This window comes from Pelodiscus sinensis, chromosome 5 (genome assembly GCF_052426305.1).
Source record: "Pelodiscus sinensis isolate ZL-2025 chromosome 5, ASM5242630v1, whole genome shotgun sequence".
Taxonomy (NCBI): domain Eukaryota; kingdom Metazoa; phylum Chordata; order Testudines; family Trionychidae; genus Pelodiscus; species Pelodiscus sinensis.
The window spans coordinates 9,067,528-9,083,766 of NC_143056.1; the positions used below are offsets into that span (position 1 = coordinate 9,067,528).

Sequence of the window (16,239 nt, forward strand, 5' to 3'; positions counted from 1 at the left end):
CATCGGGTCTACAAGGTCAAAATTTCAGTCTTGGTGTGGGACGTGCCCAAAAGCAGCGGAAAGAGTCATAGGGGGCTTCTGCTACACTTGTGCACATCAGGCCTTTCAGTTATTAACACAAGAGTGACAGGGCTGCTTTTTACCTCCGTATTCCTCCACCACCTCAGAAAAAGTAGTCCAATTGAGAGCTGGTAGGAGGGACGCGATTTGAGCCATCAGGCCCTTTGAATTAAACTGAGGGAAGTTAAGACAGCCTGAGATCCAGGCTCCTGGGCTGTGAGGAAGGGAAAAGGCAGAGCATTCAGCAGGGGAGAGATCCCATTGGGCCTTTCAGGACTTCCCTCAGAAGTGTGAGGAAGGAAGACCATGAAGGGGGCTTGGCCTGTGTCCTGACAAAGCAGGAGGCCAGAGGTTCGAAACCTGAACAGGCTGCAAAGGCAGGGGTGATAGAGGTGGTGGTGAGAAAAGAAAGCAAGGCTTGAGCCAGATGGAAACAGCTTCTCTGCCCCACTACAGCATCCTGCTAGAGCAGGAGCATACTCTGTCTCTTCCTCAGATTTATGCTGCTGCTCTGAGTACCAGCTGGCTGGTGCAGGCTCACACAGCTACAAGCCATGCTAATATATGCCAAAGGATAATACTGTAAAGTTTTTGAACTCAATAGACTTTTATGGGTACAGTAGCATACTGTGTCGTGTACATACATACACCGGATGTAGTTAAAGCTCATTGGAGTCAAACACAAAGGGTTCAAAAAATGCACCGAATCCTACAAAAACCAGAACAAAATCCAAGGCCACACGTACAGAGAGGTATGTTTCCAGGACTACAGTTCATGGTGACGTAAATAATGAAGCACGGTGGTGTAACATGGACTTTATCCTGAACAGAGATAAGTAGTTAAAAGCACAACCCTGTCTGTTAACTCTAGCAGCAAAAGGGTTAGTCTGTCCTATACGGGCTCTCCCGGGAGATATACTGGTATGTTCCCTTAGCTTAGGCACAGTACATGCAGACAGTTTTCCCGGCAGTTTAGCAATACCCCTCCCCAAAGGACTACAGGCTTTTGTCGACAGATACTGTCGACAAAGAGCATCTAGACTACATCTAGTTCTGTCGACACAGCAAGCCGCTTTGTCGACATGAGAGTGAAGACACAAAGGACAGTGTAGATGCAATAATGCCTTCTGTCGACAGACCTCTGTCGACAAAAGGCGTTATTCCTCATAGAATGAGGTTTACCGCCATCGACAAAACTGCCGAGTTCTGTTGACGTTATGTCGACAGAACTCAGTGGTAGTGTAGACGCGGGTATAGTTTTGTTGAAAAAAGTCCACTTATGTCAACAAAAGCCTGTTGTCTAGACCCACCCTTAGTGACATGACAGTTTCACACACCAATACATTTTCCTGTGACCAGAGTGGCTGTGCTAGGCGAGGGAACAAATCTTACTCTGCCTTCCAGATAAGAGGGATTTAAGGCTTTTTAATTGGCATATTTAAAAAAAAAGTGAAAGCTTTGTGATCCAGCTCTCATGCGGAATGGGGGGTACCGGTTAACTGAATGTGCTGGATAACAAAGCTTATTGTTCTACCCACTCCTCCTACTGGCAGATCCAGCTCCTGGCAGCTCCAGGCAGGCTGAGGGAGAAGGAATCACCTGCTGATGACATGGGCCGGCAGTGCTGGCTGTCAGAAGCCCCACAACAGCTGGCTGGACAGACAGGAGTCAAATGTGCACACCTAAAGAGGTAGCGGTACTGTAGCTGGGGGCAATGGCAGTTAACAGAGTTTTCTGATTAACTGAGTGCTGGATAATAAAGCTTTCACTGTATATTGAACCCAATGCTGCTCCCAGAATCACTATGAAGTTGAGGCAGTAGTATTGGGGGAGCGTGGGAAATCCAATGAGTTAGTCTGGATTTTTCCTGTGCTACACGTCTTTAAGTACTACCAGACTAGTTGTTTGCTAATTAATGGTTTTTATCTGCCTTTTTTAACTATCCAGTCTTAGGTACTTATAGACTATTTGTTTTTCCTATTGCATTCCAGCTCAGTTTTCCCCTTGATATTTTTTGCCCACTGCCTCTTCTTCTCCCCTATTTATTTTGGTCCTGGATAGCCAATACTCAGGTCATCTGAAGAAGTGGGTTGTGCCCACGAAAGCTCACGATGCCATCTATATGTTTTGTTAGCCTTTAAAGTGCTACCAGACTATTTGTTTTTTACGTTTATCTGGACAGAATAGTTTGCCTGCCGTTACAGAAAGGCATTTCTGGAGTGCCCCAGGCTGTAGGAATAAGGTTTGTGTTTCCAGAATATTGTACAGGGTTTTTTTTTATTAATACTGTAGGTATCTTTAAGTTAGTGTCTTTACTCACTTACACTAGCCTTACATTTCTGACAAGCAAAGTGTAGCAGTTAGGGAATGGCAGCATTTGAAGATCACACTGACCGAGTTGTAGAGCTACCGGCCTGAGGGGAACCCAGACTGGACTAGCACCCTTTTCGTTTTCTTTCGGCATGGGATGAAAGGGAGCACTAACAATCACTGCATGAATAAGCCCAGATGTGCTGACTCAAGCTCAAAGCTCACCTTTTAGGTTAGGATGTAGAGAGCTTTACAGTCGCAGCCAGAGAGACCTAGCACTGTATGTTTTGGACTCTGGCCCTGTGAATGACTGCACAGGATTTGTTGCATCCTTGTTTTCAGAAGAAAGGGGGGAATTTTTGACTTATGCACCATCTTGTCCCAATTAAGAGTTACAAAACACTCATTATGTTTTCCCAGTAACGGAGTACATCAAATCAAGTCTTGCTAACTGCCTGCAGAGGTTTCAGAATAAATGTGTAACTCATTTTGGTCTTCCTGGAAATATCTTGTTTAGCTGCCCTCGTGAATGAAGAGCAACTGCTGAACAGTTCATGCCAATGTATTTACAGGGCTACACTGACATGAAATTATGTTCCATCAGAATGGATATATCCAGTGAGCAAAGCTCAGCAGTCCACTCAGTCCTGCCGGCTTTGATCCATTGAGTTGGAATAGATTACAAGCTCGAAATAATCTGAGCTAGACAAGCCCTTACATTAACTCCATGTGTGGATGCTCTTATTCCAGAATAAAGGAGTGCCAGAAAAGTGAATTAAAATAATTTGGAATAAGGCGTCCTTTATTCTCAAATAAGAGCATCCACACATGGAGGGTACATCTAGACAGCAGCACTATTTCAGGATACTTCTGGTATCCCCAAATAGCTATTCCACATCCTGACAGGATGCCCATTATTTCAAAATAGCTTTCAAAATAACGGGCTTGCTATTCCGATGTCCCTATAAACCTCGTTCCCCAAGGATTAAGGGACATTTCGGAAGAGTGCTCTATTTTGAAATTTGGCGCTATTTTGAAATACACTCAAAATAAGCTACTCAATTTGCATACCTTATTTTGAGTTACAGGTGCAGTGTAGATGCACCCAGAGTTAATGAAGAACAGTTCATTCAATTTAAATTATTCACACCCTCTTTTATTCCAGATTAATTTTCCATCTGTAATTTTCCTAAGAAAAATCGTTACTTAAATAGTCTAAGGGTGTAATTTACTTATTTAGCCCAGTGAACAGCTGGAAAATCCAGAAAGGCCAACGCAAAGAGAGTAAAATGGTTAAAAATCTGTTTGGATTCATTAATGCTTTGAAAACTCAAACAGTAATTTATATAAAGATTCCTTTAAAAAAATGTGAGTGCTTCAGTTAAAATGGTGTAATATTCTCATTTTGAGGCACAGGGGCAGGTGCATAGATCCCTGAAGACAGATAAAATTGCGCCCCTGAACTGTTGAAATTAAATTCCCTGCATGCTGAGACCAGACAGATGACAATGTGCCATTGTAACACCACAAAAGGGAGAAGGTGAATACTAACAAAATACAAGGGTCACCAGATTGTCACATAAAATGGCCGACAGGCATGTTCAAAGACTGAAACAGACATATCAGAAGATTTGCAATTAAAAAGGTACAATATGAATCCAGACGCTTCAGTGATCATCATTCAGGGCCTCCCTAGAAGGGATGTAAGACAGTTTCTGGGGCACGTATATTACCTTGCAAAGATCTGTAGCCTTTCAATAATTCCTATGTTGTGCTAGACGTAACCTGCCAAATAAAGTTCTATTTTGGATGAAGAGCCTCATTTTGCTTTTGCCTATCTGCTGTTTTTCTCAGTGGCAATACATTGTAGTGTAAATGGTGCAAGTATATTTAAATACTATTGGTTATCCTTTGACGCAAGAGGCAGGTAGGCCCTATGGATATCTATGCTCACTGTTACATTTTTGACTTACCATCAATTCTTGCACATATTATAACTCACGACTTAGTTAAAAATCAGACGTACAAACAGTTAAGAACAGATAGCGACACAGGACAGTACGATCTGTAGAGTGCATTTGGTGAAGGGCATGGTTTCAGCTGCGGATGAGAGTTAAGAACTCTTCCCGAGTCTTTGGATCCTCCCGGAATACTCCCAACATTGTGCTTGTGACTGTTTTACTGTTCATTTTCTGCACGCCACGCATTACCATGCACATGTGTCTAGAAGAAAGAAAAACAAGGGGAGGAGCGTAAATCAGGCAGGCTTTATAAAGCAGCAAGTATGGCTAGGGGAAGCAGGAGGTGATCATTTTACAGTGCTAGTTTTAAACCACAAGCATTTCAGATGACCCACGTAAAGCAGCTGAGTCTGGGAAAAGTCCCCAGGCTGGAATTTTCAAAGGAACCAGATTTCCCAAACCCGTGCCCTGTCAGTGGGATGCAAGTTCCTAATTCCTAAGGCGCCTTTGAAACCCCTGCTTAAAGTGCTGTGCCTTCATGCTGTGCCGATCACACCAAAATACGTGTTTCTTGATTGGTGCCAACTTCTGCTGCTGGCAGTCGTAATGGTAACAGAAAATGGGTCATTGCAATGGATTCGTGTTTAAGGATCTAATTTGAATTTCTGGCTCGGCGATTAGCTGCCACCACGAGGTAGGGTAACAAGACTCCCCTGCTGCAGAGTCTCCAATCCACTAGCACGGCATGTTGACTAGCCAAACACTTCGTAGAGCTGGTGGAGAATGCCCCTCATTCAAGCATGTTACCCAAGTTGTGATGTGGCTCCACTGTATGCACGGGGCATGATATGTTGGCTGCAGGAGTGAGCGGCAATGAATGAGGAACACATTTCGGTAGCTTGCTGGCTGCCACAGCGGAGCGGGTAATGTAGGCAAGGAAAGGCACTGTCATCCCAAAAATGCCTACACTCCCTGGCCACCGGGGAAGGCTGAAGCTGTGGTGTGGCAGCCCCCGGCCCTTCATGTGGCCAGGATGAATCGGGCTGGGGTTGTGCAGGACTTGGCTCCACAGGGGGCGGGAGGAGAAAAGTTGCTGAAGAGGCAGGGCCGCAGGTGGGAGGGGTGGGGCTAGGGCTTGCCTTCCCCAACGAGGCCTTCACCCGCCACCCATAATGGGTGCCCTCTTTGCCGGGCTTATATACAGCACCAGCAGTGAATATGGTCACTTACGTCGCTTCAATAACCACCCCAACTCCAGTTGGCTGCAAGGCTTCTGTGATGGCTACTGCAATTTGCTTGGTAAGGCGCTCCTGCACTGTAAGCACAAAAAACACCACCCCAATGAGTAGTCCCGTAGCATCTTAGACACTAACAAAAATATGCATAACAACATCATGTGCTTTTGTCGACAAAACCCACTTCTTCAGATCAGAGTGGGGGGAAAAAAAAGGGGGAAACCTCCCAGGAAAAATTGAAAAATAAGGGATAAAAAAAAATATGCCTGACAGTTGTAGTGCTGGCGCTAAATGAGGCTAATTGAGAGGGCTGCAGGTGTCCTGTATTTAACTTTTGATGCCATTAGGGTGTTGAATATAATGGCCCATCCAATTCACATCTTTGTTCAAGCCATGAGAGATGGTGTCAAATTTGCATATAAAGACCAGTTCCGCAGTTTCTCTCTATAGTTGGTCTCTGAAATTCCTTTGTAGAAGAATGGCTACTTTTAAGTCCAGTAATGAGTGCCCAGGTAGGATAAAATGTACTCCTACAGGATTTTGTGTATTACAATTTCTGATATCCAACTTGTGTCCATTTAACCTTTGTCATGGAAACTGTCCGGTTTGGCCAATATCCATGGCAGAGGGGCATTGCTGACACTTGATGGCACAGCTCACATTAGAGGATGTGCAGGTGGATGGGCTTCTAATGTCGTGGCTTATGTGGTTAGGTCCTGTGAGGGTGTTGCTTGTATACAGGTGTGGACAGAGTTGGCAACAGGTTTTATTGCAGGGGTAGGTTCCTGTGTGAGTATGTTTGAGCTATGATGTGTGGTTACTGGAAAGAATCTGTTTCAAGTTAGGGGGTTGTCTGTAGGCAAGGATTGGCCTGTCTCCCAAGGCCTGTGAGAGTGAGGGGTCATTGTCCAGGATAGGTTGTAGATTGTTAATGATGCACTGGAGGGGTTTAAGTTGGGGGCTGTAGGTGATGGCTGGTGGTGTTCTGTTATATTCCTTGTTGGGCCTGTCTTGAAGAAGCAAATACAGCCACTTGCATCTCTTGGAGAGGAAAGGGGATGCTATGTAACAACATACTCCTGTCTCCAAGAGGAACTGCCCTCAAATGCTGTACTTCCTGGAGATGCAGCTTGGGGAATGTTAGTGAAGGCTTCACTCACACTGCTGGGTAACTGGAAGCCTTTTTTTAAACTTTCATCTGCATATGCAGGAGATTGTGGTGCCATGTTAAAAAGTCTCAGAGGGGTTGCTGTGTTAGTCTGTAACTTTAAAAACCACGAGTTGTCCTGTGGCACTTAAAAGACTAACAAAAACATTTAGAATCACAAGCTTTTGTGGGTAAAACTCATGTGATTAAGTGGGTTTTACCTACAAAAGCTCATGATCCTCTACCTTTGTTGATCTCTAAGGGCGTGTCTAAATTACATGACTCCATTGATGGAGCCATGTAGATTAGGCTGATCGGCAAAGGGAAATGAAGCTGCGATTTAAATAATCGTGACTTCATTTAAATTTACATGGCTGCCGTGCTGAGCCGACAAACAGCTGATCAGCTGTTTGTTGGCTCAGCGCGCTAGTCTGGACGCTCCCGCGCTGACCTGAAAGCCCTTTATCGACCTCACCGTTATGCCTCGTAGGATGAGGTTTACCGGGGAGGTCGATAAAGGACTTTCATGTCGGCAGGGGAGCGTCCAGACTAGCGCGCTGAGCTGACAAACAGCTGATCAGCTGTTTGTCGGCTCAGCGCGGCAGCCATGTACATTTAAATGAAGCCGCGATTATTTAAATCGCAGCTTCATTTCCCTTTGCTGAACAAACAAATCTACATGGCCCCTAAGAGCCTGGCTACTATCAACAGATACATTTTTTCCCCTCTTCCTTTTTCTGTTATAATTCTGATAGTTCCCCTTTTTTCTCCACTCAAGCACACCCGAGGAAGTGGGTTTTGCTCATGAAAGCTATTGATACTATATATGTTATTCTCCAAGGTGCCACAAGACCACTCGCTGTTTTTAAAGTTACAGACTTACTCGGTGACCCCTCTGACATCTTTCCCCTGGGTCAGTCTCCTAGCCAGAGTCGGTCAGTTTTCATGGGAACACGCTGCTTTTCAGGAGAATAGCAACAGGCAAGAAAACGGGGTTTGACTAGACATGCCTGGATCGTGACACCCATTTAAAATCTGCCCAGAGACCGGACTGCGGTAGTGACCTGCCAATGAGACATACCATGGCCTGTTTCCTCAATGTGATGGCATAGTGGAAGTGTTCTCTCTTAGAATAAAAGAGTCTAGTTACCTTGTAGTCTTCTACTGTAGATCTCCACAATCCTAGACAGAAACAAAACCTTGGTTATTGCAGCTCCTTGGTGAGGATTCAACAATGGTCACACAGTGAACGTTTAAAGTGTGTAAAAAGCCATGCTAATGAGCTGCCCCAGTGTCTGATGGGAGAGAAAACCCTCATGGTCCACCAAGCATCTGGTGTGTGCTCCTTAAATGACAGGGTTATTTAGAACTCTCCCAGCCTGCAACAGGGTACAGCAACAAATGGATTATCCTTCCTGGGGGTAACCAACTGTTGTGTCTCCTGGCTCCCTGTGGTTTTTCGCTTGACTGTTGCTTGTGCAGGGCCTGTTCTGTGACCCATTAACTCTGTCGCATCCTTTATCTCAGCTTTATTTGGGGATTTTGCAATCAAGTCAGGCACCAAATAAAGGCTGTTTCTGGAAGCGCTGACACACTGTACCTTTAAAGCTTAGGAACTGGGCCCACTTGGACGTCAAAGAAACAGATTTTTGAGACTGGGATTGCAAGTTTTGGTACTTTCATTTAAATACATACAGGGATCATCTGAATGCTGCTTTTTAATTGGGCTGCAGATTAAACCATTTCTGACACAGGATCATTATGCAGGCAGTGGGGTAGCGCATCAATATAGTTCTGAAATCCATACGGTCAGAGACACAAGACTTCAGCTTGGTGAATTATAGGAGGAGGTATGTATGCAAATCCTGAATGCTTAATAAGATAGCCCATTGGCTGCATCAGGAAGCTTCTGTATGAGGAGTTTGTCAGTCTAGACAAAAACCAGACACGCGTTGCCCTGCCTCGGCCAGCAATTAGACACTTGTGAAAAAGCCAGCGAGTACCATTTACAGAGGACGAGGATGGGTTTCACAAAACAAGCCCCTCTACTGAAGAGCAAGGGACATGTCACCATGCAGTTTACAGAAAGTAGCACCAACACTGATAAGAAATACTGATAAACAAATGAAAAAAAAAGGTTGCAGGTGAATATTCTCAGATCCTCTAGAAGAGGATATGAAAGTATCTTTGTAATAGGATTGTTTGCAGTAGATTTGAAAGCCATGTTTTTAAAAGCCAGGGAAAGGTGTTTGTTCACTGAACGCAGGTCATCCTTGACTATACAAACTAATCAGAATAATCCTATTAGGATAGATTAAACCCATGGCACCAGCAGCCTCACAAAGCTTCATTTGAGCCATAGGTTACATTAAATAGGGCAAGGAAGGGATATACTCATTGGCCATCCAGTCTGTTTTTACATCAGTGTTTGCAAAATACTATTCCGTCATAATTTGTTTTCAGCCTGAAAGCCCGATCTTTTGCCATTGAAAATGATGGGGATTTCATACCTATTTCCTAAGGACAGGATCAGAGCCCGAAATCATACAACAGGTCAATATTTCAGACCCCACGGTGTAGTTCTATACCAATTGCTAACAGATGGAAAGAAAATTATACACTTTTAGACAGTGTTGCCGTCTCTATAAAGAATCGTTCAAGACAAGCGATTCTTAAATTGAGAGTTCCTTTGTACTCCTGCAATTCAGAGACAATTGCAGACAAATATAAACTCAATCCAATTGATTTCTACTTCAAATGTGATCCAGAGCAGAGTCTGAAAACATCGAGAATTAAAACCCTTCAGTAAATAGGGTCAGTAAAATGTGAGTGAATACTTTCAGTAAGGACAGTCATCTTCAGAAAGTCTGCTTAAAAATAGCAACAAACAGCTTATTCTTGAAGTCTCAGCCACAAGAGTGCTGATGGATCACACATCATGAAATGCCACCCATCAGAAAGATTTCTAGTGCTAACTGACAGTGAAAGAAAAACAAAATTGTATGCCACAAACTTCTATCCAGATAAATCTAGCAATACACTGATAATAGCTCAACAGATTCTCATTCTGTGTTACTGCAATGCCTGCCACATACAGACACGCACAGTTTTGTACCTGTTAAATACAACACATCTTCTAGATTCTTTTGAACACGGTCTGTCTGAGCCTGTTACTCGGGGCAAAAGTTCAGCTTTTCTAGCGGTCAGACCACGTGAGACATAACATGTGGACTGATGAACTCCATGGAATCTGAGGTTATTCTTACAAAAATTGCTTGCTCGTGGTATAAGAGTCTCTCCAGCTCGGAGTCACAACTCATTCTTACACAAAGTGCAGAATGGGAGCAGCTGCACTGAAAGTGCTTTCGTGGTATATTTGATTCTCCCTGCTAAGAGAACCCAGCATGCCTGCGGATTTACAAGTTTAACCCTCATTAGCGTTACTGGGAGCCACATAGGATTTACACGTGTATCAGGGGGAGAATAAATAAATAAACTTCTATGCAACCTTCCCAAACAGCCAACTTCTTCCAAGATATTTTTTTCCACAAGAGAACCTTCCATTCTTCTCTCCACTAAATGGAATCTTCGCTGCATTATCACTCCACAAATGCAATCTTTGCTACAACAGATTCAGTACCGCACTTGACGTAAGGTCACATGCTGGGGAAAAGCTTTTTATGTGAAAACAAATAGGTTTCTGAAGTGCATTGTAATTACTTTGGTTCCTAATTTAAAATTCATCCATAAAATCCATCTCTAGGTTTGTTCCCTGCAGGTTATCAGGAAACAAAAATGTCAGATTTAATTGCAGTGTCAACTAATGTGGATATGAAAATCTTAAATTCAAATCAGCCACATAATCCAGAAAGAGTTAGCTTTAAAATCATGTTTGTTTATCATTTACAAAGTTCTGGACTTTTAGCTTAAAATGCAGTGTCCAAGCAAACAGCAGGCTGCTTTGCCTGCCTTCCAAAGACTAGAGCTCCCTAAAACAACCACTTATCACTTCTGGACAGTAGACTCTCCTAGTGATGCAACCTCGGGAATGGAGGTTGTTTTTAACTCTGAAACATTCATAACTCTGAACAAAACACGATGGTGGTTCTTTCTAAAGTTTACAGTGGACTCAATACAGCTTTAAAGCTTTACAATGCAGAGGAAAAATGCTGCTTTCCATTTATTTTTTAGTAGTTTGCATTTAAACACAGCACTGTACTATATTTGCTTCTCTCTCTCTCTCTCTCTCTCTCTCTCTCTCTCCACTGCTGCTGCAGCCTGATGGTGTACTTCTGGTCCTAAATAAGGTGTGTTGTTGGCCAGTCAGCTCATAATTCTGAGATTCTACTGTACACCCTATACACCAGTGTTTTTGAGTAGTCTTCAGCGAAGTTATGAATCTGTCCCCAATCTGCACACTCCCAAGCTGTTTTGGTTTAAAGCAATAAGAGGGTGCAACTTAGCTTTAGTTTTCCAGTAGACTTAGTGAGAAGGATTGTGGTAAACCCAAATCCAGAACATGAGATACTACTGCTTTGTTTTAGAAGGGGACCAGATTACAGATAAGCACACTTAACACAGCCTGGAATCTGTTTACAAATTAGCATCACTTTCATTACATTAGCACTTACCTAGCAAGCTTGCTGAGACCAAGGACTTGTTTGTTAGGAAGATAACCTATATGTACCTAGAGAGAGGGGGGAAAAAAACATTCACTGGATTAAAATACTATTCAAAAAATCTTCAACACTCATGCATACTTTATGAAATATGCATTTGCCTCATGTCTCAAATCCAGAAGTTTTAGCACAGGGTAATGACGTGCTACCATGCAGGTCTGAAAGATTGAAGAGCAAACATAAGAACAGCAACACTGGGTCAGACCAAAGGTCCATCTAGCCCAGTATTCGGTCTTCTGACAGTGGCCAATACCCAATATCCCAGAGGAAGTGAACAAAACAGGAATCATCAAATAATCCCTCTCCTGGCACCCATTCCTAGCCTCTGACAGATAGAGGCTGGGGACACCATTCCCACCCATTCTGGCTAATAGCCATTGATAGACCTAATCTCCATGAATGTATCTAGTTTTTTCTTGAACCCTGTTAAAGTCCTTGTCTTCACAGCCTCCTCTGGCAAGGAGTTCCACAGGCCAACCGTGCATGAAGAAAAACTTCCTTTTGTTTGTTTTAAACCTGCTACCTATTCATTTCATTTGGTGACCCTCAGTTCTTATATTGTGGGAACAAGTAAATAACTTTTCCTTATTCACTTTTTCCCACACCAGTTTATAGACCTCTATCATATCCCCTCCCCCCGTTTCCTCTTTTCTAAACTGGAAAGTCCCAGTTGCTTTAGCCTCTCTTCATATGGGACTCGTTCCAAACCCCTCATCATTTTGTTGCCCTTTTCTAAACCTCTTCCAAGATAACTTTTTTGAGATGAGGCGACTGCATCTGCACGCAGTATTCAAGATGTAGGAGTACCATGGTTTTATAGAGAGGCAATAAGAGGTTTTCTGTCTTATTTCAGGGGTGGGCAAAAGGGCCTCCGTGGGCCGGATTCAGCCAATTAGGGCCCGGGGGAGGGGGAGCATGGGAAGCCTCCTCCCGTCCTGCCAGGAGCATGTGGCGCTTTGAAGTGCTGCTCGCAGGGTTTGGGGGGCGGGGAGGAGGGTGGAAAGAGGAGGAGGCTTCGCGTGCTCCCCCACCCCCCGGCTCTAATTGGCCTTGGGGCAGGGGAGCTGTGTGAAGCCTCCTTTGCCCTGCCCCAGCCCTGGGAGGAGCCCGCGACACTTCCTCACAGGGTGGGAGGAGGCTTCCTGTGCTCCCCGCCCCCAGGCCCTGATTGGCCTAGGGGTGGGGGAGCGTGCCAAGCTTCTTCCGGGGCATGGGTGACTAGTGGGAAGGGGGAGGGAAAAGGAGCTCCCCCACCCCAACATGGTCTGGGTAGCCCTGCCCTTTCTGGGGTGGCCCAGGGCTACTTCAAAAATTTTTGAAGTGGCCCCCAGGCAAAAATTATTGCCCACCCCGGTCTTATTCACTATCCCTTTTTTTAATGATTCCTAACATTCTGTTTGCTTTTTCGACTGCCGCTGCAACTGAGTGGATATTTTCAGAGAACTATCCACAATGATTCTCTCTTGAGTAGTTGTAGCTAAATTAGTCCCTATCATATTGTACGTATAGTTGGGATTATTTTTTCCAATGTGCTTTACTTTACATTTAATCAACATTAAATTTCATTTGCCACTTTGTTGCCCAATCACTTAGTTTGGTGAGATCTTTTTGAAGCTCTTCACAGTCTGCTTTGGTCTTAACTACCTTGAGAGGTTTAGTATCATCTGCAAATGTTGCCATCTCCCTATTTACCTCTTTCTCCAGATCATTTAAAAATAGGTTGAATAGGATTGGTCCCAGTACGGACCCTTGGGGGACACCACTAGTTATCTCTCTCTATTCTGAAAACTTACCCTTTGTTTCCTGTATTTTAACCAGTTATCAATCCATAAAAGGACCTTCCCTCTTATCCCATGACAACTTACTTTACTTAAGAGCCTTTGGTGAGGGACCTTGTCAAAGGCTTCCTAGAAACCAAAAACACTATATCTACTGGATTCCTCTTGTCCACATGTTCGTTGACCCCTTCAAAGAACTCTAGTAAGGCATGATTTCTCTTTATAGAAACCATGTTGACGTTTCCAACAAATTATGTTCATCTATGTGACTGAATTGTATTCTTTACTATCGTTTAAACTAATTTGCCTAGTACCGACATTAGCCTTACTAGTTCATAATTGCCAGGATGACCTTTTTAAATATTGGCGTCACATTAGCTATCTTCCAGTCATTAGCTACAGAAGCTGATTTAAAGGATAGGTTACAAGCCACAGTTAATAGTTTTGCAATTTGATATTGGAGTTCTTTCAGAACTCTTGGGTGAATGTCATCTGGTCCCAGTGACTTGTTACTATTCAGTTTATCAATTTGTTCCAAAGCCACCTCTAATGACACCGCAATCTGGGAAAATTCCTCACATGTGTCATCTAAAAAGAATGACTCGGGTTTGGGAATCTCCCTAACATTCTCAGCCATGAAGACTGAAGCAAATATTACACTTAGTTTCTCCACAATGACTTTATCATCTTTGAGTGCTCTTTTGGCATCTCAATCGTCCAGAGGCCCCACTGATTGTTCAGCAGGCTTCCTGCTTCTGATGTATTTAAAAAACATTTTGCTATTACTTTTTGCGGTTCTGGCTAGCTATTCTTCAAACACCTTTTTGGCTTTTCTTATTATAGTTTTACACTTAATTGGACAGAATTTATGCTCCTTTCTATTTTCCTCACTAGGATTTAACTTCCACTTTTTAAATGATGCCTTTTTATCTCTCATGGCTTCTTTTACTTGATTAAGCCAAGCCACAGTGGCAGGTTTTTGGTTCTTTTACTGTGTTTTTTAATTTGGGGTATACATTTAAGTTGGGCCTCTAGTATGGGGTCTTTGAAAAGTTTCCGTGCAGCTTGCAGGAATTTTACTTTAGTCACTGTACCTTTTAATTCCTGTGTAGTTCCCTGATCTGAAATTAAATGCCACAGTGTTGGGCTATTGGTGTTTTTCTCACCACAGGGACGTTACATTTTTATTACATTATGGTCACTATTTCCAAGTTGTATTTACCCCTTGGACCATATCCTGTGCTCCACTTAGAACTAAATCAGGAATTACCTCTCCCCTTGTGGGTTCCAGAACCAGCTGCTCCAAGAAGCAGTTATTTAAGGTATCAAGAAATTTTATCTCTGCATCCTGTCCTGAGGTGACATGTACCCAGTCAATATGGGGTTAGTTGAAATCCCCCACTATTATTGAGTTTTTTATTTTAATAGCCTCTCTAATCTCCCTTAGCATTTCATAGTCACTATCACTGTCCTCGTCAGGTGGTTGGTAATATATCCTTACTGCTATATTCTTATTATTGGAGCATGGAATTACTATTCCATAGAATTAGAGATTCTATGGAACATTTTGGCTCATTTAAGATTTTTACTTCATTTGAGTCTACATTTTCTTCACGCATAGTGCCACTCCCCCACCAGCACAACCTGTTCTGTCCTTCCGATATATTTTGTACCCTGGTATGACTCTGTCCCATTGAATGTCCTCATTCCACCAAGCTTCTGTGATGCCTATTATATCAATATCCTTCTTTAATATGAGGCACTCTAGTTCACCCATCTTATTATTTAGACTTCTAGCATTTGTGTAAAACTTTAAAAATGTGTCACTATTTATCTGTCTGCCATTTTCTGATGCGTTAGACTCTTTTTCATTTGATTGTGTCTCACCTGATCTTACCCATAATTTTATCATCTTCCATCCTCTCCTCTTTGCTAGAACAGACAATCTCTATTAATAGACCCCCCTCCCCTAAGAGATGTCTCTGTCGATCTATGTGCTCCTCCACACAAATTGGCTTTACCCCAGCCCTTAGTTTAAAAATTGCTCTATGACCTTTTTAATGTTCTGTGCCAGTCTGGTTCCATTTTGGTTTAGGTGGAGCCCATCCCTCCTGTATAGGCTCCCCCATCCCAAAATTTTCCCCAGTTCCTAATAAATCTAAACACCTCCTCTCTACACCATCATCTCATCCACGCATTGAGACTCTAAAGTTCAGCCTGACTACTGGCCTTGTGCGTGGAACTGGAAGCATTTCAGAGAACGTCACCGTAGAGGTCCTGGATTTCAATCTCTTTCCTAGCAGTCTAAATTTGCCCTCCAGAACCTCTCTCCTACCCTTCCCTGCGTCATTGGTACCAACATGTACCATGACCACCAGCTCCTCCCCAGCATTACACATAAGTTTACCTAGATGTCTCGAGAGATCTGCAACCTTCGCACCAGGCAGGCAAGTCACCATACTGTTCTCTCGGTTCTCATCTAATGATGGAATCCCCTATTACTATCACCTGCCTTTCCTAATGACTGGAGTTCCCTCCCCTGCAGAGGTATCCTCAGTGCGACAGGATACCGCAACATCATCTGGAAGGAGGGTCCTAAATCCAGCTGAATGTTCTCCTTCCCTGAGCCTTTTATACTCCTTAACAACACAGGAGCTGTCTGACTGGAGGTGGGACAGCCCTACAGTGTCCCAGAAAGCCTCATTTACATATCTCTTGGCCTCCCTTAGCTTCTCCAATTCAACCATCCTGGCCTCCAAAATCCATATGCGGTCTCTGAGGGCCAGGAGCTCCTTGCATCAAATGCACCCATATGCTACCTGTCCATAGGGCAGGTAATACATGCTACACTGGGTGCAATAAACAGGATAGCCCCCACTCTGCTGCTGGGCTTCTGCCTGCATCCTCTCCTACACGTAATTAGACTCTGGGTAGGGTTTTTGTTTAAATTAGGTAGTTTTGGTTTTAGTTTAGTTTAAACGTTTTAAAAAATGCCAAGTGTATCAGAGACTGAGAATGCTGGTGAGTTCAGCATCTTTGTTTAAAGTAGGCAAGAGTTTTGTAAAAGGT

General features: G+C 43.4%; 1 protein-coding gene across 1 annotated transcript in view; it reads right to left on the minus strand.

The window, feature by feature from the left end:
- Positions 1–648: 648 nt before the first annotated feature.
- Positions 649–16,239, minus strand: part of GCH1 (GTP cyclohydrolase 1) — a 41,282-nt gene continuing 25,691 nt past the window's right edge. Inside the window, exons 3-6 of the mRNA XM_006120119.5 lie at positions 11,345–11,400; positions 7,864–7,895; positions 5,562–5,646; positions 649–4,593 (exon numbers count right to left, since the gene is read on the minus strand). Coding sequence (XP_006120181.3) covers positions 4,467–4,593; positions 5,562–5,646; positions 7,864–7,895; positions 11,345–11,400 — 300 coding nt within the window. The 3' untranslated portion in view covers positions 649–4,466. The remainder of the gene's footprint in view (positions 4,594–5,561; positions 5,647–7,863; positions 7,896–11,344; positions 11,401–16,239) is intronic.